The 25,191-nt window shown below is 38.8% G+C and overlaps 1 protein-coding gene across 1 annotated transcript in view; it reads right to left on the bottom strand.

Annotated features, from left to right (window-relative positions):
• Positions 1-244: 244 nt before the first annotated feature.
• The window catches only part of LOC127812937 (ABC transporter F family member 3), a 48,657-nt gene continuing 23,710 nt past the window's right edge, over positions 245-25,191 (bottom strand). Inside the window, exons 12-18 of the mRNA XM_052353540.1 lie at positions 21,438-21,520; positions 18,798-18,892; positions 8,035-8,121; positions 1,593-1,680; positions 1,246-1,331; positions 759-821; positions 245-583 (exon numbers count right to left, since the gene is read on the bottom strand). Coding sequence (XP_052209500.1) covers positions 461-583; positions 759-821; positions 1,246-1,331; positions 1,593-1,680; positions 8,035-8,121; positions 18,798-18,892; positions 21,438-21,520 — 625 coding nt within the window. The 3' untranslated portion in view covers positions 245-460. The remainder of the gene's footprint in view (positions 584-758; positions 822-1,245; positions 1,332-1,592; positions 1,681-8,034; positions 8,122-18,797; positions 18,893-21,437; positions 21,521-25,191) is intronic.

Raw genomic sequence — 25,191 nt, 5'->3', positions numbered from 1 at the left:
AAATTTTGTAATTTTTTTTATCTTATATATAACTTATTATATATATATATATATATATACACACACAAAAGCACTTTCTATAATTGGCCAAAGCAAATCCAAAAAACAGGATATTAGTGAGTCACCACTCACCAGTAGCCTGCAAGGAAAGAAAGAAGGCCATTAACGAGAGTCATATATCTTCAAGCAAGCAAGCATGCATAGATGGGAAATGAAGAGAACATCCACACCCACACCCAACCCACAAACAATTTGGCATTGCATAAAAAAGCTTCCCCCCCGCCGTAACATTTCTTAACTCAAAATTACAGAATCGAAGCTGCTTGCTGCTTGCTGTATGTGTATGTGGGTGTATATAAATATAATTAGCTCTACTGCATTTCTTTATATTCGGGAATATTCCCAAGGAGCTCTCTTATACATCATAACCGAGCAAACAATGCACTGTAATTCTTTCGTTCTAGGCGGATTGAAGTAACTTCTTGTAGTCCTGGAACATCCCGTTGAAGGGGTTCACCGTCCCTTCAGAAACCACCCACAGCTGGTCCACGCTTCCAGATATAAGATGCTCGTCGTGACTTACCTGCAAGAAATACGAAGCGAATGTGAAGCAAGACGTAAACAAATTCTAGGCCACATGAGTCCCGTTTCTCCATCGTGCATCGATCAAGAGTTAAACAAGCAGCTAAAGCCAGACACAATTCGGGAATGTTGACAGTGTTACTACTGCAACAGGAAATCAGAGGATAGAGGCCTACCATCAGAACCCCTCCTTGGAACAGAACAAGCCCCTGAATTAGCGCCTCCACAGCATCCAAATCCTATATTCCAGTAATATCAATTTAAATTAGATCCAGGATGAATGCAACATGGAGAGAGAGAGAGAGAGAGAGAGAGAGAGATTAGATCGATGCTATGCAAAGAGCCTCAAATGGCTAAATTTTAAAACAATCCCATTCAGAAAGCAATCAGGTGCAATCTAGAAATTTTGGATCACCATAACAGGACAGTACCCCCAAAGCACATGACAATATGGCTTCATTTTTACATTCCTCTAATATTCAATATCCTACGTATGATGTGAAGTAGTATATTAAGAAAAAACAACTAACATATCCGGTCTTAATCCCACACTAGGTGGGTTCAGTTACACCAAGTTCTAGCTTATCAACCATCTCTATCTATGATTATTAGTATATTAACAAAAAAAAAAAGGAGGGGGGGAAAAAAAGTTTCAGAACTTACAAGATGATTTGATGGCTCATCAAGCAAGAGAATGTGAGGTTTCGTGAAAGTTATCTTCGAGAATGCAACTCTGCTTTTCTGACCACCTGATACATTTTTTAGTAGCTTAGATTAGCATATATGCCAAGAAAGAAAGAAAAAGATTATATGCAACCGGTCATTACGCAGGTTATTCAATGATTACACACATTAGCTTATCCATTGCAATCACTTAATTACTTGATTTTACATAGTGACAGCTAAATCAATATAGTATCCCAGTGGTCCAAGTCCAACCATGGTTTTAGAGTTGAAATCCAGTCCCAACCCTACAACACTGAAAATAGAAAGAAAATTAGTAAATGTACCAGATAATGTGTACATGGGCTGAAGAGCAAGATTCCCAGTTATGCCAAAAGAACCCAAGTGACCACGAAGCTTCTGTTCGGGCACCCCCTGCAAGAAAAAACAGAAAGGAAAAGAAATTGCAAAAATGAAGGGAAATCAATATCCTGCCATACAGATGCATAAAAGACATAGTTCTGCCCTCAGACATGCAATAGATAAAAGCAGTGCAAATCTCATTAGAAAAGAAAATTTTAAATAGACTTTTTATTATTTCTGACGCAGTGTGCGCTGTGTGTGAAAAAAAACACACCAAAATAAACCCTTGAAAGAGCAAACTTCAATGACCGAAGCTTGGCTTTCAAGAAGACGCAAAAATAAGACTGTTTTGCTAAGAAAACCCAAATAGATTGCTGAAATTTGATTGATTAAAACTTGATTACAAACTCTAGATCCTAGGCATATTTATAATATTTGGCTAATCCAAATCCATCTAATATTTGTAAACAAAATCCAACTAAAATCCTAATATAAATAAATCCTAATCCAACATGAAGTAGAATCCTAAATCAAGTAGAATCATGAAATTGAATCCTAAATCAGGTAGAATTCTAAAACTTAAGAAGTATTAAAATAACATAAAGTAGAATCCTACACCAAGTAGAATTCTAAAACTTAAGAAATATTAAAATATTGTTCCGACGTGGTCGGGTCAGCTTTGGGCCGGGTCTTGATTGGTGACCGCATCATTCACCTCCACATGAGAAGAATTCGTCCTCGAATTATGATCTGAGTATGATAACTCAACGTCCGGCAAATACAAAGAAAGATCAGCAACATTGAACGTTTTGGAAATACCCATATGATTTGGCAAATCCACAACATAAGCATTATCATTGATCTTCTTTATAATCTTGTAAGGATCATACTTCTTTGGCTTGAGCTTGTTCTGTTGTCCTGTAGGAATCCGTTCCTTCTTCAAGAATATCATGACTTCATCTCCAACCGCAAATACTTTGTGCTTCCTATGCTTGTTAGCTATTGCCTTGTACTTCTTATTCGTCTCGTGCAAGTTTTGCTTGACATCTTCCTGAACTGCTTGAACATGTTCGGCTAAGTCACTAGCTGCAACACTGAAACCTGGTACCTTTGGCAATTTTACCAAATCCAATGCATGATTAGGAACTTTCATGTATACGATAAAGAATGGTGATCTTCTGGTTGAGCTATGCACGGCGTTGTTGTAGGCAAATTCCGCTTGAGCTATGACTAGATCCCATTGTCTTGGCTTATCTTTGCAAACACTGCGAATCAGATTTCCTAAGGTACGATTCACCACCTTTGTCTATCCATCAGTCTGGGGATGTGTTGTGCTGCTGAAATTCAAAGATGAATCGAACATTCTCCACAAGGTAATCCAGAAGTGACTCAAAAACCTTGTATCACGATCCGAAGTAATAGTTTTAGGGACTCCATGTAGTCTAACAATCTCCTTGAAAAATAGTTTGGCTGTAGCTACTGCATCTGCCGTCTTCTTACATGGGAGAAAGTGCGCCATCTTGGAAAACCTGTCAACCACTACAAAAACAGAATCCATACCTTGTTGGGTTCGCAGTAGACCCAACACAAAGTCCACAGACAAATCTTCCCAAATAGCATTAGGAACAGGCAATGGCGTTAGAAGAGTGCCCCTTAGCTGTTTGACATATATAACACCTCGCCACAATAATAGAAACATCTCTCCTTGCTCTTGGCCAATAATACCCCTTCCCATAGCAGCTTCAATAGTTTGTCTCTGCCAAGATGCCCTGCTAAGCCACCACCATGCAAATCCCGAATAATTTTCTCACGAAGAGATGTGCAAGGGATGCACAATTGATTTCCCTTAATGAGAAACCCATCATACACAGAAATCTCCTGACGGTTGCTGTGACATGCATTATTCCCACATGTTTGAAATCCTCGTCTATCGCATATAATTCTTTCAAGCACTCAAACCCAACAATCTAAACACTAAGGGTCTTGATCAAATCCACACACCTACTCAAAGCGTCCGCCACTCGATTATGCTATCCCGACTTATGCACAATTTTATATGAAAATTTATCAATAAAAGCAGACCATCTAGCATGCATATCACTCCTCAATTGCCTTTGGCTACTCAAGTACTTAAGAGCTTGGTGATCCGTGTAAAGAACAAATTCTTTGGCAATCAAGTAATGTTCCCATGTCTTAAGAGCCCTCACCACTGCATAAAACTCCTTAACATGAGTAGACCACTTTCTTCTGGCTTCACACAACTTCTCACTAAAAATGCAATTGGTCTCTTCTCTTGGGACAACACAACACCTATACCCACTCCACTCGCATCACACTCAACCTCAAACAATTTGTCAAAGCTTGGCAAAGCTAAGATAGGAGCGGTACATAATTTCTCTTTTATCAAGATGAAACTTTGCTCTTGTTCTTCACCCCAATGGAACTTTCCTTTCTTTAAACACTCAGTAATTGGAGGCATAATACTACTAAAGTGTTTGATAAACCGCCTATAGAAAGTTGCTAACCCATGGAAACTTTGCACATCATTGACATTTTTAGGGATTGGCCACTCTCTAATAGCTCACACTTTTTCTTCATCTACCTTTACGCCCTCTTTGCTTATAACAAAGCCCAAGAATAACAAGCTCTCACTCATAAAAGTACACTTCTTCAAATTAGCATAAAGTTTGTTTTCCCTCAACACACTCAATACATCTCGACTATGCCCCTCATGCTCATTAATAGACTTACTGTATATCAAAATATCATCAAAATACACCACAACGAATTTACTAATGAAAGGGCGTAATACTTGATTCATTAGTCTCATGAAAGTGCTTGGTGCATTGGTTAGTCCAAAGGGCATGACTAACCACTCAAACAACCCATCTCTCGTCTTGAAAGCTGTCTTTCACTCATCTCCAAGTCAAATTCCGATTTGATGATGACCACTTCTAAGATCAATTTTGGTAAAAATCACAGCCCCATCAAGTTGATCAAGCATGTCATCGAGTCTAGGAATTGGAAATTTGTACCCAATAGTAATTTTGTTGATGGCTCTACTGTCAACACATATTCTCCAACTCCCATCTTTCTTTGGTGTCAATAATGCTGGCACTGCACATGGACTCATGTTAGTCTGAATGTGCCCTTTTCTCAACAATTCCTCTACCTGCTCACGCAAAATCTCATTCTCCCTAGGACTCATCCTGTAGTGTGGTAGGTTAGGCAAGCTAGCACTAGGAACTAAGTCAATGTGGTGTTGAATATCTCTCATAGAAGGTAGCTCATTAGGCAGCTCCTCAGGAACCACATCATGAAATTCCTCCAACAATCCCTGCACCTCCACTGGAATTTGATTCACCTTCAGTGGCTCACTCACACTCTCTCCCTTGATAACCAATAAGTGAACCTCTCGAGTATCCTTACACTCCCTCGCAAACTCAGTGTGTTTATGTGTAATGGTAAGAAAATTTCGCCCCTCCATTTTAGAAGCTTTGGTTTGATTCTTTTCCACTATGGGTAACAAAGTATAACGCACATCTTCTTTCTCAAGCTGATATGTGTTCTTCTTACCCGAGTGCTTAGCATCCACATCAAATTGCCAAGGCCTCCCAAATAAAATATGGCAAGCATCCATATCAACAATATCACAATAGACTTCGTCGGAGTACTTACCAATAGAGAAAGGCACCCTGCAATGTTCATCCACATGTATGCCACCAACTTCTTTGATCCATCCAATCATGTAAGGGCTTTGATGTTTTTCAAGAGTTAATTGCATCTTTGCCACCACGTCTCTTCCTATGATGTTCTCCTGACTTCCACTATCAATAATCAACTCAAAGATTTTTCCTTTCACCGTACACCTCGTGCGAAAAAGCTTATGCCGTTGAGTAGTATCTTCATTCTTTTGAGATAGCATTAACTTCCTCAATACACAAGTATATTCCCCATGTCCATAACCTTCTTCGTCATCCTCCCCATCAGGCTCGTAATATACTTCCTCTTCAGCAACATCTTTCTCTTCCCTTTCTACAATACTGTTTTTCTCCTTGGGCAATCACTAGATCGATGTCCAACCTTATTGTACTTGAAACATTTTAAAAGAATAGGCTTTGCATAAGGATTAGGGGATTTTGGAAGATTAGAAGTAGTACCTCGAATGTTTCCCGCCGTTGTAGCCTTATTAGGGTTGACTGTATGGGGTGGATTGGAGGGTTGTGCTCCTTGAACCAACTTGCCTTTATCAAAAACTGCTTGTTTATTTTCATTCCCACTATACCGACGATAGTTATCAATACGAGCTCTCTCACTCAACATTAACTCAGCCTTTAAAGATAAGTTCCTTGCTTCTTGCACACTCAGAACCATCTGAACCCCAATTTTATCATGAATAGAAGGCTTCAATCTATTCAAGTAACGAGCTGCTTGTTGATTGTCACTTTCTAACAATTGGTTTCTCTCTGCCAATTGCAGAAACTCAGAGATATATTCATTCACACTCTTCATTCCTTGTGTACATCTTTGATAAGCTTCAAACATATATTGTTCATAGTCAGGGGGCAAAAACCTACCTCTTAACAGCTGCTTCATTCGTCTCCATGTCTGAACTGGCTGTCGGCCTTCCCTCAATCTCGTTTCTCTTAATCGCTCCCACCAAACAAATGCACCGCCCTTCAACCTGTAAGCCACTAACTTTACTTGTCGTTCATCTGGGATCTCCATGTATTCGAAAAAACGGTCAACCTCAGTGATCCAATCCAGGAACCCCTCAATATCAAGATCTCCACTAAAGGTAGGAATATCAATTTTTAGTTTATACTCACCATTGCCCCAGTGGTTGTCCTGATGCTCATTCCTCCTAACCCCTCTACTACCAGGGTTAGCTATTGCTCGACCAAAATCATCCTCTTCATCGCTATCTTCAATCACTGGTCTTCTAGGATTAACAAGGACATGATTAATGGGTGGTCTTCCCGCTCCGGCTTGATTCACCCCATTATTCAGGTTCCTGTCATCATCAACTCATAGTAAGGTGCCCAATTGGTTGCTAAGTTGCTCCAATCGTTGCTGGATAGTACGAGTTACTTCCCGCTGTTCTTCGATTGCTCTCCAAACTGCGGACAACCCCTAATCACCGTCACGAGGCTGGTTGCTATCGTTACCTTCAAGATTGGCCATCTGATTGGTTGATTAACCGCTCTGATACCACCTGACGCAACGTGTAGCACGCATGTAAAAAAAAAAACACCAAAATAAACCCTTGAAAGAGCAAACTTCAATGGCCGAAGCTTGGCTTTCAAAAAGACGCAAAAACAAGACTGTTTTGCTAAGAAAACCCAAATAGGTTGCTGAAATTTGATTAATTAAAACTTGATTACAAACTCTAGATCCTAGGCATATTTATAGTATTTGGCTAATCCAAATCCATCTAATATTTGTACACAAAATCCAACTAAAATCCTAATAGAAATAAATCCTAATCCAACATGAAGTAGAATCCTAAATCAAGTAGAATCATGAAATTGAATCCTAAATCAAGTAAAATTCTAAAACTTAAGAAGTAATAAAATAACATAAAGTAGAATCCTAAACCAAGTAGAATTCTAAAACTTAAGAAGTATTAAAATATTGTTGCGGCGTGGTCGAGTCAACTTTGGGCCAGGTCTTGATTGGTGACCGCATCAATTTCCATGAATAGCCTTTATACAGCATAAGGAAATAATACCCATCTATAGGTCAACAGACCAGATATCATAATACTCCTCTAACTTAAAAAATTCAATTCTAGAGTGAAACATCTAGAGCATCTCCTGATCCCTATTAGTTTGACATCTTAATATGACAGGGATAGCAACAAGCACCCCCCCCCCCCCCCCCCCCAAAAAAAAAAAAAAAAAAAACCCCAAGGCTAAATAGTCAACACCCTTACCCACCTCCCTTTATCCACATACCCTAAGCCCAAATAATGTTTGGGTTAATTAATGATTAGATGGACTCCAACACCTGAAAGTGCACCTCACCTTTGTTAGAATGCAGAAAGCTCCCCTAGCCACGATGACCTAATGATCAACAGCCCTGCCACCTCCTTAGAAGACAACCAAAACCTTCCTCAACCCATACATAACACCTAAACCTAATTCCGGTCTGTTAATTTATAAAAGTTTTTAAAGTCTGAAGCAGAGGGTATAACAAAACAGCTATTTTCATAAGGTTAGATCGCTATGAGATAAAATTGGATCCTATTAGTTTTTCTAGCAATCTTACCCCCTCAATTTACAAAGATGTCTAAATGCGTCATTCCTTATTTTTAATGTGATTTTCACACACTGAAAAATAATTCTCCATTAAGTAAAGGTTCATAATTGAACTACCACCAATACCTAAACAAAGAAAATAAAATCCAAGACAGAAAGAACTCACTGGGAAGCAGCGCATCATATATAGAAGGGGATTTGAAGATAGGTCAAGCCCGTCAACGTGATGCTGACTAAACACAGCAATCCGAACCTGTACAGAGAACGATATTAGAGAAAGCAAATTGAGGTAGATGACACCACAAGAACTCCAGAATTATGTTTAACATTCTTCAGTAGCAAGATCCAGAGAAAAGTATATAATGTAGCTCAACTTAAGATTATAATGGAAACAGTAGGAAGCCTAAAAAACAAACATGATCCAGATGAAGAGAATTGCAAAGAACACTACAATGGCATGGAAGATACAATTAGAAAATCACCATCAGATATCACAGGGTAACAGTGTAGTTGCACCAAAAGATGGGCCCCCCAAAATTTTAAAAGACTAACCAAATCTCAAGCTGAAAGCGAACAATACAACTTGTATGACCACTAACACAACCCTCCTGTGAAGTAATTAGAATAAGGACTCTACCAAATTCCATCACAGTGCATAACACTCCCACCATTATGGGATTAAGAGGACAAATGCCATGCAGTCTTACCTCTTTTTAAGAGAGGCTATTTTCATGTTTCTAATCTTTGGCAGCCATCACCCAGTGCATTGCTGCACCTAGGACCAGCTCCTCAAGAAGGAATACTAACTGTTAAAACAGAATGTTAACCTTCATTCATACTTCTGTATGTACATTTACAAGTCCTCTTATAGAGATGAGGATTATACAACATAGGAAAGATAAAAAACAAAGGAAAGATTGACTATACACAAATAGGAAGTTTCCTAAACATGAATAGGAAAGTTCCCTAAACATGATTTTAGAAATCTCCAAAAAACAAAAGATCAGCTGCTGAATTAGGACACTTACTAACCACTCTCTTTGAGAAGCTAGTCCAAGATATCCTTAACTCCTTCAGGAATTAACACTATTAGTGTTAGTGCCTTAATATTAGATTTAGATGACGTTTAGCAAGTATAAATTAGGACTAATGATGTAAATCTTGCAAATGTAAAACATATTTTAAGGTATATATATGAATGAGTCTTTAGATTTCATAATAAAGGTCATATTCTTAAATGTTAAGAATATATGACAAAGACCTTTGGATTTAGGATTTCTTAAAGTGATTCCGAGTCCTTAGATTTCTCAAAAGGAGAATATGAGTAATTGATTATGGATTGGCACATGGCCTACTACTTTTGATTATGCAGAAATTATTTAGGGAGAAGAATGAATCATTTTTATTCATTCGAGTGTGACCTATATATACAATTATAGGATATCTATGCTATATACAAGTCTACTCTATCTACAATTACAACATATCCATGTTATCTCTAAATTTTAGGAATACAATCAAATCTAAATGAGATACTCCGCCTAATATTCAAACTAAATTATCTCCTTGAATTTCGAGACCTTATCTTGATTGCATTCTTTGATTTATATTTATCCTTCTATCCTCCCGATTCCTTCTCAATTCTCCGCACTCCCCCTCAAGCTGGGCTAAATATGTTATTCAGGCCAAGCTTGTAGCTTAATTCATCAAATGTTCTCCTCGGTAGAGCTTTAGTGAGAATATCCCCAACTTGACTGTTAGTAGGAGTGTAGGAAAGCTAAAATACTCCTTCTAACTTCTCTTTGATGAAATGCTTGTCGATTTCTACATATTTTGTTCGGTCATGATGAACCGAATTTTTTACAATACTGATAACCGATTGGTTATCACACAACACCTGTACTGGTTTAACAATAGTCATTTGTAGTTCTTATAGTAATCTTCTCAGCCATATTCCTTCACAAAATTCTTGAGCCATAGCTCGAAATTCAACCTCTGCACTGCTTCTAGAGACCAACAATTGTTTTTTGTTATGCCAAGTGACTAGACTTCCCCATACAAATGAGCAAGATCCGGAGCTTGACCTCCTATCAAGAATTAAGCTAGCCCAACAGCATCACTATAAACTTCTACCCCTCGGTTTGTTGTTTTTTTTAACATTAACCCTTTGCTTTGAGTCAACTTTAGGTACTTTAGGATGCGGTAAACTGCTTCCAAGTGTTTTCTTTAGGATCATTCATAAACTAACTCACAATACTTACAGAGAATCCTATATCCGATCTAGTATGTGACAGGTATATAAGCTTCCCCACCAAACGTTGATATCTCCCTTTGTCAAATTGGTTTAGAATTTAGTCACACCATGGAGAGACCAATCATATTGATGTTAGGAATATATTCATTAGAAAAAGTCCCTTGAGGAGGAGGATAAATCCTAATTAGAGTTGCATGTATAGGATATGCAGCTGGAAGTATTGTTCAAGGTGATCCATTGTTGAAATTTACAGCATTGTTTTGATGTTCTTAATGTTTGTTGATGTTGATTGTTTTGATGGTCAGGTTATCATGTGGGAAACCAAAGGAAGAGCAAGCCAAAGGTTTTGATGGATGAAAATGGAAGGTATCACACTCAAGACAATGGTGGAGATTTGTTGAAGATTGTCTCGAGTTAGTGATAGGTTAATATGCAGTGTTTTGTATGCGGTTATGGGTTAGTTGATAGGTGGGTGGCTCTCTTGTAATATTAGTTATTAGTGGAGGGAAAATCTGGAAATGTTATAACCGGCCCTAAAAAATATCACCCTATGTTCTATAAATAGGGGAGGGGTGCTGAGGGAGAGTCAATCACATATACTCTTTCTGTTTTCACGAGAGCCTAGAGAGTGAGAAAGCTGTGAGTTAGAATAGTCTTGTTCATTCTTGGGAAGGCTTGTATCGTGGGAGAGAAAGAGGAAAAGACTTGTTGTTATCCATCAATAAAGAAGGTTGCTCGGTGGTGGCTTCAAGGCTGGATGTAGTGCCATTGACATGGCATGAACCAGGATAAAATTCCGTCTCCTCGTGTGGTTTGAACATTTCATTTCTTATTCTATTTATGCTTTGATTTATGTTCTTTTATTGACTGTTAATGTTGTGGTGTATTGGCTAGTGATTTGTGAGTGATTGTGAGGGGTGTGTGATTAGTTTCTTGAGAAGATTAAAGACTGCCAGTGCTCCCAATTTATAATAATGTCAATGGCTGATGAGACAGTGTCCTATGCTAAAGGGGAAGAATCAGCCTATATAGTCTACCTGCATTTAAGATCTGTTCTACATGTGCCTAATTTAAAGTGTAACCTATTATCCATCACTAAGCTAACAAAGGATATGAATTGTAAGGTGACATTTCTTCCATCTCATTGTGTTTTTCAAGACCTAACTTCAGGGAAGATGATTGGCAATACTAGGGGAATGGAAGGTCTTTATTACGTCAATGGAGCAGCCTGTACTCCTACTTCATCTAGGTTACATAACAAATTCTCTCTTTCTACTGTCTTAGATTGCAATATACAGCTATGGCACAAACGATTAGATCATCCTAATTTTAGTTATTTGAAAATCTTGTATCCTCATTTGTCTATTAATAAAGGGAGTGATTCTTTTCAATGTGAGTAGTGTATATTTGCTAAACAAACTAAAGTCTCACATCCCATTCATCCTTACCATCCATCCAAGCCATTTTATTTGTTGCATAGTGATGTAAGGGGACCAACAAGAATTCCTAACCTAATTGGTTTGTCACCTTCATAGATGAGATAATCGTACCAAGGTTTGTTGGGTTTTCTTAATGAAGGAAAAATCTAAAGTTCGTGCAATTTTCAGAAAAATCCACCAAATGGTATGCAATGTTTTTCAAGTTGCAATCCATATCCTTCAGTCGGATAATAATAGGGAATACTTCTCAAATGAGTTTAAAACTACCTAGGTGAACATGGGATTATTCATCAAAGTACTTGTCCCTATAATCCACAACAGAATGAAGTGGCTAAGAGAAAAAATCACCACCTCCTTGAAACTGCTCAATCCTTGATGTTTACAAGCTTAGTTCCTAATTCCTATTGGGGGGAGGCAATCCTTATAGCTGCATATCTTATCAATAAACTCCCTACCAAGGTTCTTAATTTTAAGACTCCCTTAAGCACTTTTCTTGCTAGCTACCCACTTCATACTAGAATGCTTAATTCACTGTCACCAAGGGTATTTGGTTGTACAACGTTTGTGCATAATTACTCCTCATTTCACTCCAAATTGGAACCTAAGTCTATAAAATGTGTGTCCGCTGCCTACTCTCCAACACAATAAGGCTACAAGTGTTATTGTCCTAACACTAGAAAATTTGTTGTCTCGTGTGATGTCTCTTTCCTTGAGAATCAATATTTTTATTCCCCCATATCTCTGTAGGAGGGAACTCCTAATCCTAATGTGGAGCAATGCTAGGATACTTCTTTTTTTTTTGTCCTGAGGCTGTTACTATAGTTACTCCTACTCCAATGTCACGACCTAGGGTTTGGATGGAAAATTGAGAAGAGTATGGGGAAGAATTAGATAGAAATGAAGGGAGACAGCAAGAATAGAAGGAGATCGAGAGGGGGAACAAAGAATTGGGAGGGAAATTAGAGAGAATTTGAGAGGGAAAATTAGAATTCAATTCATTCAACAACATACCTTCCCATCCTCTAGTTGTGGCTTATATATAACCTAACAGCCTCCCACATGCACCCATGTGCAGTACAAACGATAAGCATAACTGCTTATAGCTAAGGACAAATATCTATAACAGAAAAGGAAATAAAATTACAATTACTGCCCTAGGTACGTGACAAATTTCCTCCCTTGAAGAAATGTTTCTCGTCCCCAAGAAACTTATTACCATTGAGCCATTGTTATTCATCCAATCCCAGCTTTCTCTATCTGTTTTATTCTTCTTTCTTTCTTTCTTTATCCTTTTAGGCTTTTTCCTCTTTTGTTTTACATTCCTGTTCTTTTGCTCTTCCTCTACTAGGACCAGCACCAAAGACTGATCGTCTGCTTCAGCTGAAATGACAACAAGATTATCCTATTGCTCAAAATTAAACATATTCATAACAATAGAGAGATAATTTCCTACTGGAATTTTCGTCATCATCTTGACATCTGATTTAACCAAAGCCAAGAGCAAGGGAGCAATCTACCTAGGACCTTCATTCTCAGGACTAGGCCTCTCAAGGTTCCATTCCTAGACTATAGCTGATTCTTTAGATATTGGACTAGACACCAGGGGTAGTTCAATGGGCGTTGCTTCCTCTGCCAGTCCATTGAATAATTCCTCATTAACAGGTTGACAGCTGAACAATCTGTCAATAGGCACATCTTGTTTTATCCACTCTTCTTCTGGTCTATTGACAATTGTAATCGAATTCATTTCAACAAATTTCTTTCCATGGAGCCCAAATAACGTCTCCAATAGCTGCCATTCCTTCTTCGTCATCCTGGATTGTCTGGTCCAATTCAAGTCTTTCCTCAGTTGCAATAGAAGAATTCCAAACAGACAAACTGCCTTCTGAAACTTTTCTTTTTAAGGACTCAGAATGTTCCTTGGAAAAACATTCAGCTAGAATACTAACCTGGAACTTCTGTGAAAACAGAATCAGTAAGTCATCCAACTTGTGTTTGAGGTTAACAAGTTGATTGCGTCCTTTCAAGATTTCTTTTCTTGTTGCAATGCGTTCTTCCTCGAGTCCTTTTCTAATTGTTGCCCATTCTTCTCGATAGCAACTCATCTCCACCTGAATCTGACCTAAAGCCTAAAGATTGCCTGCAGATCGCTTGACTCACAGCCGAGGACCGATCAAAAATCAACCGCCTAAAGTGTCAAGAAGCAACGACCAAGTACTATCGGAAATTAATAGTCGAGGAGCATCGAAAATCATCACCAAAATTCGCTGGGATCTGCTTCGCGACTCACCACTGAAGTTTGCTAAAATTAGCTGGCTCGTCATTGATTTTGGAATTCACTGCATTGGAAACATCCGCATCTCGAGAGTTCAATTGGCTCTTGTTGCAATGTGAATCACCTATTCTTAGTTTCACTAACTCGCCTTTATCACATACAGCAACTTAGATCCAGCTGCTAGGGAACAACAACCAAAATTAGCCTAGATTTGCTTTGTGACTTTGTCCAATCGGAATTGATAGAATCGCCTCAAGCTCTGCTTCTTGAATTGCATAACTTCATGTTAAACTCTCTTGCCTAAGTCGCCTGAGTCCATTGCAGTTGCCAACGATCAATTGCTATGAATCTGCTTTCTCAATCGCAACTTCCTGAGAATCGGTTGGACGTTGCTTCGCTAAGACCGCTATGGTATCAGTTGAGAAGCAACCAGAATCACAACCGGATCCTAAAATTGATCGCCCTTGTTAAATTCCCTTGCAATCAGTTTCCGAGGATGGCCTCGCTCTGATACCAAATGTCACGACCTAGGTTTTCCTAGGGTTTGGATGGAAAATTGAGAAGAGTATGGGGAAGAAATAGACAGAAATGGAGGGAGACAACAAGAATAGATGGAGAACATAGGAGATTGAGAGGGGGAACAGAGAATTGGAAGGGAAATTAGAGAGAATTTGAGAGGGAAAATTAGAATTCAATTCATTCAACAACAACCCCTCCCATCCTCTAGTTGTGGCTTATATATAGCCTAATAGCCTCCCACATGCACCAATGTGTAGTAACGGTAAGCATAACTATCTATAGCTAAGAACAAATATCTATAACAAAAAAAGGAAAGAAAATTATGTAACAAATCAAGGGGGAGAACAATGGGTCCAAGCTCTTGAAAACCACCCCTGGTTTATTCTCAAAGATCTCATGACCCAAAGCAAGGCCAATCATCACCTCAAGAAGCAGGTCTAGTGCCTATAGAGGATGAAAGGGGGATACCTAAAGTGATTAAAATGAGGGTAGTACCAGAAGGACACAGGACAATACCTACAAAACCCTATGATCTAGATATCCCAATAGCCTAGTGGAAAGGGATAAGATCATGTATAAAGTATCCTATATTTAACCACCTGTTATATTCCAGATTGTCTCCACAATTTAGGGATTTTACTACACAGGTTGATGAAATTCAAATTCTTAAGGATATCCATAGTGCTTTACAAAATGCACAATGGAGGACCGTTGTAATGGATGAAATGTATGAGTGGGAAAATAATGGCACAAGAGAGATTGTGACCTTACCTAAGGATAAGAAGGTGGTAGGCAACAAATAGGTATTTGTTGTTAAATATAGATCTGATGGGAGTCTTGACAGATACAAGGCTAGATTAGTAGCCCAAGGGTTTACTCAAACTCAAGGATTAGATTATGAGGAGACCTTTGCTCCAGTTGCAAAACTAAACTCCATACACGTCTTGCTCTCTCTTGCAGCTAATTTGGATTGGAAACTAAACAAGACAAAAGAACCTAAGTAGGAATATCTTTGGTATAATCGGAGATGAACAAAAAACTGTTTCACTACTTGTATTGAACTTAGATGAGGTATTTATACATGAGCAAGCCTCGGTTTGCTCCTAGAATATAAGGATACAAAATATAAATTTTAGAGATGGCAAAATGGGCCCGGCCCGGGACCGGGCTAGGGCCAGCAGTTTGCTGGCCCATTTAAGGCCGGGCCGATTTGGCCCGGCCCGCCGGCCCGTTAATCGCCCACAAAACCCCCCACCCTCAGCCTCACCTCTCGCCCTCGCCCTCGCCCTAACCCTCTGCCTCGCCCTCGCCCTCGTCTCGCCCTTTGTCATCCTCGCCCTCACCCTCTGCCTCGCCCTCGCCCTCGCCCTCACCCTCACCCTCGTCTCGCCCTCTGTCATCCTCGCCCTCACCCGCGCCCCTCGCTCTCGCCCTCGCCCCTCGCTCGCCCTCTGTCTCGCCCTCGCCCTCGCCCTCGCCCTCGCCCTCGCCCGTGCCTGCGCCCCTCGCTCTCGCCCTCCAGAAATTATGATATCAAACAAAAACAAAAAATTGGGCGGGCCTGTTTGGCCCACTTGGCCCGCGGGCCCGTGGCAGGCCGGGCTAGGGCTAGCAATCTGCTAGCCTGTTTTTAAGCGGGCCGATTTGGCCCAGCCCGCTTGGCCCGCGGGCCACTTGGTGGCGGGCCGGGCCGGGCCAGCCCGTTTGCCATCTCTAATAAATTTCAATATGGTATAACAAATAAGATAGGAGTAGGATTTAAACTTAAGTAATAGTTCTATTCTATCTTTATGGAACTATTTTAGCTATAACTTCTTATCCCTTCTTTATCGTCTCAGCTTTCTTTAATTTTAAAATCTTTCAAAACACTTCTTATCATCCTATCTCCTTTCGGTACAACAGCAAGTATTCTCGTATCTTTTCTCTTCAGCAGGAACTACACTAACTTGATATTAAAAATGCATTTCTAAATGGTGATCTAGAAGAGGAGATCTACATGAGAATTCCTCCAAGGTTTGGGACAGAAGGCAGGAAAGGAAAGGTTTGCAAGCTAAGAAAGTCCTCGCATGGACTTGAATAGTCCCCTAGGGCTTGGTTTATATGTTTTAATACTACTTTAAACCAACTAAGGTACAATAAAGAGCAGGCCGATCATACTTTGTTCATTAAACATGCAGCAGATGGAAGGAAAATTATTCTAATTGTGTTTGTGGATGATATTATTATCACTGGTGATAACATCCAAGAAATATAGATGCTTAAAGGATGATTACGGCAAGCGTTCAAAGTAAAAGACCTAGGATAGCTGAGGTATTTCCTAGGAATGTAAGGAAGGTATTTTCATCTCTCAAATGAAATACATATTGGATTTACTAAAGGAAACAAGGAAGCTTGGCTGTAAGCCAACTAGCAAACCGTTGGAACCAAACTGGAAGAATAAAGAAGATGGAACAAAGAGTCCAGTAGACATAGGAAGATACCAATGGTTAGTGGGCAAATTGAACTCCCTATCTCTTACACAACCTGATATAGCATATGTAGTGAATGTATTGATCCAATTTATGCATTTACCCACTAGCAAACACCTCAATGCTACTTGTTATATTCTTAGATAACACCTAGGAAGGGATTGCTGCTTAGAAAAACTGAGGACCGAGGAATAATGGGATTTGTGGATGCTGACTGAGCTAGATCTATTGAGGATAGCAAATCTACATTAGGATATTATACTAAGGTATGGGGAAACCTTGTTATATGGAGAAGCAAGAAACAAAATGTGATTGCTCGAAGTAGTGTTGAGGCAGAGTACCGAGCCAAAGCTCAAGGTGTGAAATAATTTGGATTGGAAAACTAATGGAAGGCCTAAAGATACCTACAACTACTCCTATAAGACTGTACACTAATAGAAAATTAGCAATAAGCATTGTGAATAATCCGGTATAACATGACCAGATAAAATATGTGAGGATTGATTGACATTTCGTTAAATAGGAAATAGAAAGATGGAGAGATCGCCCTTACCTATATCCCTACTAGTTCACAAGAGGCTAATATTCTTACCAAAGCAATGACTAAACAAGGGTTTGAATTGATTAAAGGCAAGTTGGGACTGAGAGACATCTATTGACCAGCTTGAGGGGGAGCGTTGAAGGAAGAAGATACGAAAAATATTTATTGTTGTATGCCGAAAGGAGATAGGGTGATAAGAAGTCTTTGAAAGGTTTTGAAGTTAAAGAAAGATGAGATGATAAAAAGAGGAGATGAGAAGATATAGATAAAAGAGAAAGTAGTTCCATAAAGATAGGATAAAACTATCACTTAAGTTTAAATCTTATCTTATCTGTTGTACCATATTTAAATTTGTATTTTATATCCCTATATTTTGGGAGCAAACCGTGGCTTGCTCGCATATAAATACTTCATTTAAACTCAATACAATTTGTGAAAACATTTTATTTGTTCATCTCCAATTCTACCTAAGGTATTCCTACTTAGGTTCTTTGATTAGTCAGGATATTTGTGTTTGGAACCCACCTAGTGCACCTAGGGCTTAACTGAATGGATGGTTGAGGATGATTGTCTACATAGCCCACACTATGATCATGAATGCAGGCTGATGAGCAGCTTCAGATTTGCACCAAAAAGATGGCCCAATAAGAACCAAATATATATCTATATAACAGTTAGACCATGCATCAAAATTCTGATTAAAACAAAAATTATCCTAATTATTAATTTCATGCTCAAATGTTCATGCCAAATTTTAAATAAAGGATAAACACTGTATGGGTAATTCTCAAATGTTGGATTTTGTGTTTTGAATTGTTTGATTAGGTTGGTGTTACTTATTTAAAGCGGAAGCCAATTATTGCATGGTATTGGCATACAAGCTTTTGTGTATCTTGTCAAGGTTGGGTAGAAATGCATGCCCGATGTTGCATTTGCAGCTCCTATGATAAACTCTGGACAGAAACACATGTTCGTATTAAGGCCCCTTTGTGCTTATTTATGACTGCAGGATAATGTGCTGTTCAAACACAAATATTGACAAATTGGGGATGTAATCAGCATTGATATAATGAGAAATTATTTTGTAAGTCTGTGAACTAAGCATAGCTACACTATGAGGAATCTGTCTACGCTCTGTGGTTGTGTTTTGCTGTGATCAGCTCTGGTTCTCTACTTCAGCTGCCATTGACATTACTAAATGTTAGCTGCAGTTCCTTGAATAATGTGGGAGGGAATTCCCCCAGATCAACCCCTTTGATTTCTTTTTTTTTTTTAGCTCAAGGCATGTTAAAGCACATTCTCTTACTGAGTAACCATTTTGTTGATGTGAAAACGAACAAAATATTGGGAAATAAAATCTAATCATTATTAAAGCAAGCACAAGCCCAATGTCACCCGGAGCTTATTATCCAATGAAGGCAAGAAAAAAATACCTTAGCTGAACGGAAAACTGTTCCTGAGCTTGGCTGGAGCTCCCCCGCAATTAATTTGAGAATTGTTGATTTCCCGATACCATTTGGACCAACCACTACAAAAGCATTTGTATGCTTCAAAGTTTAAAATGGAGAGCAAACACAGCTATCAACATGAAGAATATGTCATGGTTATCTCACATTATCCTTCTCAATTTATGGCCCCAAAAAGATAGGGTGTAAAAACCTAATCCTTGGAAATGACACAATCAAAGAAAAGAAAAAAGCATGATTACATAATAACCACTGAAATTTCTTCCAGATTATTCACAAAAAGCATAATGCCCCCATCCTGCCGGACATGTTATTAAACCATATCCTTGGAATATTTTTTTATTGACTATTGGTTCCTTTCTAATCAATTTCCCTTTACCCTACTAGAGTCTTCTTAACCCATGTACTTCCAATACATAATCTTGATTGGGTTACTTTCAATTAGGTTTAAATAATAATCATTTTATGTAAAACTAGATCAAACCTCATTGTCAGAAATAGGGCCTTCAGCCGATTGTAACAACCTGCCTAGTCGACTGAAACATCTCTTAGTCAACTGGGTGTCCCTTATCAGTCAACTGAAAGTGACCAGACACCCATTTTAGTATTCTGCCCCAAGTCAACTGAGTCCTCTTATTCAGCGAACTGAATTGAGGCAGTGAGCTTTCCTCAAGTTTTATTCTTTCCAATCATGTTCCAATACCCCTGTTTGTACAATAAACCCATCACCAACACTTAACCAATCATTTCTCAACCTTTATAATCAACATAAAACACATTATCTAGCAAACACTTATAAACCATCTAGCTTAGGAACCACAAGGGAATATTAACGTCTTTCTACCCATTTAACATTCAAGGTCTAAGCAAAATATACCACATACATCACCCCAGTTTACCCAATAAACCCATCACCAACACTTAACCAATCATTTCTCAACCTTAATAATCAACAAACACATCATCTAGCACACACATTTAAACCATCTAGCACAGAAATCACAAGGGAAAATTAACATCTTTCTACCTGTTTAACATTCAAGGTCCAAGCAAAATATATCCAATACATTACACCAAATTGTATATGCAAAGGTGTTACGGCATAAATATTTTACCAAACATACATGCCTCCATGGAAAACCCCTTTTTGACATGATTTATAAACACGAAATACCCTTTTTCTTTCAAATATATCCTTTCGAGATGCTTGAGCTTCATGAGTTCACCTTGACCTTACCCATTGAAGTACTTACAATATCTACATGTGGAACATGTGGCATGAGTGGTGAAGCCCAGGAAGAGTTGAGAAAATAATTTTCCGTACCATACTTCTCATGATAAATGAATGTTTTAGCATGAAATAACCAGACTTTGTCTAAGGGAGGAGCCAAACGAAACCCTCGCCAATGTTCATCACCCCTTAGGACCCGTGTCTAGATGTGGAGCCTCACACTCCCAGGTTGATGTAAATCAACAGTGATGAACCAAACTCCCAAAGAACCACGAGCAACACATGCCCAGGGCTTCATGTAATGTGAAGAAAACCAACTTTAATGCACATTCGAACAACTTTGGCAAGCTTTCGTGTATCCATTCTGTCATGCAACTCAAGAAAGAAAAACATATTCATTTTCACGCTAGTTCAAATTCAAATGAACTCTCACATTATCTACCAGCACTTGATCTATCTTGAGATCACTTGATCTTTGCTAGAATCTTCCTCCTTTCTTCTCTTTTTCCTTCCTCCTAGTTGAATGCCTTCTCTCCTTCCTCTCTCTCACTCAGCTGCCTCTTCAAATGAGGTCTAGGTTCTCTCTTCCCTATATATATACATATATACACACACACACACACATTTGCAAGAACACATCTTAGCCCTTGATTTCTTTTCAATCTAATGGCCCAAAACATTTGGGTTGCAAATATTTTTTTGTGAACAGAATCAATTTAGTCAACTATGTAACCTCAGTCGACTGAAGTAATATGGGCATTGAACCCAAACCTTTCTACCCTGTTTAAGTCAACTAAAAGTGGTTTTGAGCTGGCATAAACAAAATTCAGATGACTAAGAAGGCCTCTAAGTCAAATGAGTAAGACCAGAGAGCCGAAGGAAAAGCTCAACTGAAATGGCCAACTTTGCACACTTGAGGGTCAAACGAAGTTGGATTGATGTGACTTCAGGGCAGCTCTTTCAAAGAGGATTCCGACAAGATATTACTTACAATTTTTGGATAAGAATTGCTTGGTCAAAAAATTGAATCAAGGATAAAGCATCCTAAAGGGATTGTATTCTAGAAACTGAATTAATTGGCTAAACTTTTTTGCCTCAAATCACACCCTAGCATCCCCAAGACATGTAAAACTCCCTCTAAGTCATTCTAATACACTCTACAACATATCCAACACTACTATCTCATTCCATTTCATATCCAAATTTAAGGAAAAATAAACATATACAAAGATTTAGGGTGTTAAGAAAAGGCCCTTGGTACATAAGCAGTATATGCTAACCATTGATAACACGAAAAATAGATAGAGCATGCAACTTGGGAATTACATCTTTATTTAGGAAGCAGAAAACTAAATTATTTAGATAATCATCCTTACTTGCTATGCGGCTGTCAAGATCTATCCCGAAATTCAAATTCTTAAACAATGTCGGTCCCCCTGGATATCCAAAAGATGCATCACTGCAACCACATTTGGAAAAGATTAAATGATTACAATATGCCGTTAATCTTATAAGCAATAGTACTCTTAGAAGAGACAAGGGAAAATATTTAACGTTAGTATATGCATTGAACAAGGAATTGAGCAAGTTGTTGGGTGTTACTTCTAAATCCCATAATGCTTCTGCAGGTGGACATCAGTTTCTTGATGCCATCTTGGGGGCTAATAGTTGGTGCAAAGGTCTTATTTGCTAGCTAGACACTGAGAAAACTTATGATAATGTCAATTGGAGTGTTTTTTCCTTTCATCCTAAATAAGATGGGATTTAATTATAGGTGGTGCAGTTGGATTTGTTTTTGTGTCCCTGTATCAAATTTTACATTCTTATTAATGATCTCCTAAAAGGGTATTTTGGGACATCTAGGGATCTAAAACAGAGGATCATATTTCCCTTTCACCCTTATCCTAGCTGTGAAATTCTTAAGTTTTATGTTGCAACACATAAAGGTGGAGTCTTTGGGTGGGTTAGAGGATTCAGGTTAGTAGGAATGGGTGCCCTTTTGTTTCATTCTCACTCCTCCTTTTGGCGAAAGACACTGTTGTAACATTTGTATTAGATTAGGTAAAATGTATCTTCTGTTTACTGCATATATTTTCTGTTGTATGGTTAGAAATAGCTGATCTTCTAGAAGGTATGTTTCTAGAAGAAGTGCCAGCTGTATGTTTTTCTGTTAGGCGGTTAGTTGGTTTTATTTTATCCCATGTATTCCGCCACCCTTATATCCTATAAATAGGGGTCGTGGATAGGCCAGAGAAAAATAGCGTGAGAGTCTTAGTGTGCCAGAAATTGAGACGGTTTTGTTTCAACTTTCTGTCTTGAGTCGGGATTGAGTGCGAGAGGTTGGGAATAGCTGGTTATTAGCTTGGTTTCCCATTTTCCCTACAGCTTTCAGAGTATATGGGCGGGAGGGATTAAGTTCTCGTTGTAATCATCCTTGGTTGACTTCAAGATAGTGGACTTGATTGGCTTCTAAGCAGTCTGGATGTAGGTCTTGGATTTCAAGACCGAACCAGGATAATTCTTGCTGTTTTCTTCTGTGATTGTGTTGTTTCTTTTGTGTTCTATAATATCAGTTTATCTTGAGTAAGTTAGGAAGCTATTTGGGTTGGGAGAATAGAGTAGTGTGCTGTGAGATACTCTAACAACTTGGTATCAAAGCCAAGAAGTGTTCTTCGGCAATCAAGATTCTCAAGAAACTCAAGGAATTTCGCTTCCTTCAAGAATCTGATATGGCTCCCTCAACCTCCAGATTTGACATCGAAAAATTCGATGGATCAAATGATTTCAGCCTATGGAGGATAAAGATGGAGGCGCTCCTCTGCAGTCAAGGACTCGAAGGAGCCCTGGAGCAAGAAGTAAAAGCTACAGACGCATCCACTGGAAAAGAAGTTCCAGTGCTGACGGAGGAACAAGAAACAGCCAAGAAAGAGATCAACAAAAAGGCCTACAGCGCTCTGATCCTAAGTCTAGGCGATAAAGTCCTCAGGGAAGTCTCTAAATGGAAGACAGCCGCGGAAATTTGGAAAAAGCTTGAAGACTTATACCTCCAAAGATCGCTATCCAGTCGCCTCTTTTTAAAGGCCGGGTTTTTTAATTTCAAAATGCAAGAATCAAATAAATTGCTTGACCACATAGATGACTTTAACAAACTGTGCCTAGACTTAGAAAATATAGGAGTTAAGTATGAAGAGGAAGACAAGGCCCTAGTTCTTCTATATTCCCTGCCAAAATCCTACGAAAATTTTGTAGACATTCTTCAACATGGTAGAGATAAACTTTCATTAGAAGATGTTATAGGTGCCTTAAATTCAAAAGAACTTAGGTTCAAAATGAATGAGAAAACCACTTCAGGAGATGCATTATCAGTAAGGTCCAGAGGCTCTAAAAGGGAAACAAGAAGAGGGGTAAATCTAGGTCTAAGTCTAGAAATGGGAAAGGCCCGATAAAGTGTTATTACTGCCAGGAAGAAGGACACATCAAACGGCTATGCCCAAAGAGAAAGAAAGACTTAGCTGACAAGGGAAAATTAGGAGATGGTGGAGCAAACTGTTGTGACTCAGGTTATGACAGTTCCGAAGCTTTAATAGTTAGTGAGCTTGCAGACAACCAAGAATGGGTGTTAGATTCTGGCTGTTCTTTCCACATGACTCCAAGAAGACTGTGGTTGCAAAATTTCAGAGAAGTTAATGGTGGAAAGGTCTTGCTTGGCAATGACCATGAATGTAAGGTTCAAGGAGTGGGAGACATTAGATTAAAACTTCATGATGGCTCCACAAAAACTCTCACCTCAGTCAGATACGTCCTAGATTTAAAGAGAAACTTAGTTTCTCTTGGAGAACTAGATAGAAATGGTTATAAGTTTAAAGGAGATGGAGGATCTTTTCAGATTTCTAAGGGATCGTTAATATGCATGAAGGCAGTTTTAAAGAATGGGATTTATCTATTGCAGGCCACCACTTTATGTGGTGAAGTTTCAGCAGCCAGCAAAAATTCCAGATCCAAAGCAAGTTTGTGGCATTTAAGAATGTCACATATAAGTGAGCAAGGGCTCAAGGAACTTGCTAGCCAAGGTATATTAGACATTGGACAGTCTCTAGAACTATCTAAATATGAATCCTGCATCCTAGGTAAATCAGCAAAAGTAAAATTTAACAAAACTGCAATCCACTCTTCAAAAGCCCCCTTAGATTACATACATTCTGATTTATGGGGTCCAGCCCAAACTGAATCCAATGGAGGTTCTAAATATTTCCTATCTATAATAGATGATTTTTCAAGGATGTTGTGGGTGTATATCCTAAAATCAAAAGATAACACTTTTGGAACTTTTAAATCATGGAAAAATATGGTAGAAAATCAGAAGGGTAGATCAGTTAAGGTTATCAGAACCGATAATGGATTGGAATTTTGCAATAAGGAGTTTGATCAAATGTGCAAGGAAGGTGGTATAATTAGGCATCTTACAGCTCCCGGAAATCCCAAGCAAAATGGGGTTGCCGAGAGAATGAATAGAACCCTTTTGGAAAGGGTAAGATGTATGCTATTCCATGCCCAATTACCCAAGTCCTTTTGGGGAGAAGCAGTAGCTGCTGCTGCCCATGTTCTTAATAGGACACCCTCAAAAGCTATCAGCCTTCAAACTCCCTATGAAAAATGGACCGGCCATAAACCTAGCTTAGCCCATCTTAGAGTATTCGGGTGTCTAGCATATGCGCATGTAAAGCAAGGTAAGCTAGAACCTAGGGCTAAGAAATGCATTTTTATTGGTTACCCATCAGGTGTCAAAGGCTACAAACTATGGAATCTAGAATTAGATGGCCCTAGAACCATAGTTACAAGAGATGTAACCTTTGATGAAGAGTCTACCATAAAAATAGGAAGCAATGAACCTCAACAAAATCAGATAGAACCTGACAGATCAGTTCAGGTGGAGATCCCAAGTGAAATTCCAAATCCGGTTCAGGAAACCTCAGATTATGAGCAGATTGATCATGAACCTTTAGATAACCAAGATCTAGACCAAGGATCCCCTCAAATAGAAGAAGAAGAATGTGACAGTGAAGTAGATTCAAGCCTTAGAGATACTGCAAACCCTGACAAATACAATGTGGCTCGAGATAGGCAACCTAG

Source organism: Diospyros lotus, chromosome 11 (assembly GCF_014633365.1).
Source record: "Diospyros lotus cultivar Yz01 chromosome 11, ASM1463336v1, whole genome shotgun sequence".
Taxonomy (NCBI): domain Eukaryota; kingdom Viridiplantae; phylum Streptophyta; class Magnoliopsida; order Ericales; family Ebenaceae; genus Diospyros; species Diospyros lotus.
This window is presented reverse-complemented; position numbering and strand designations above follow the sequence as displayed.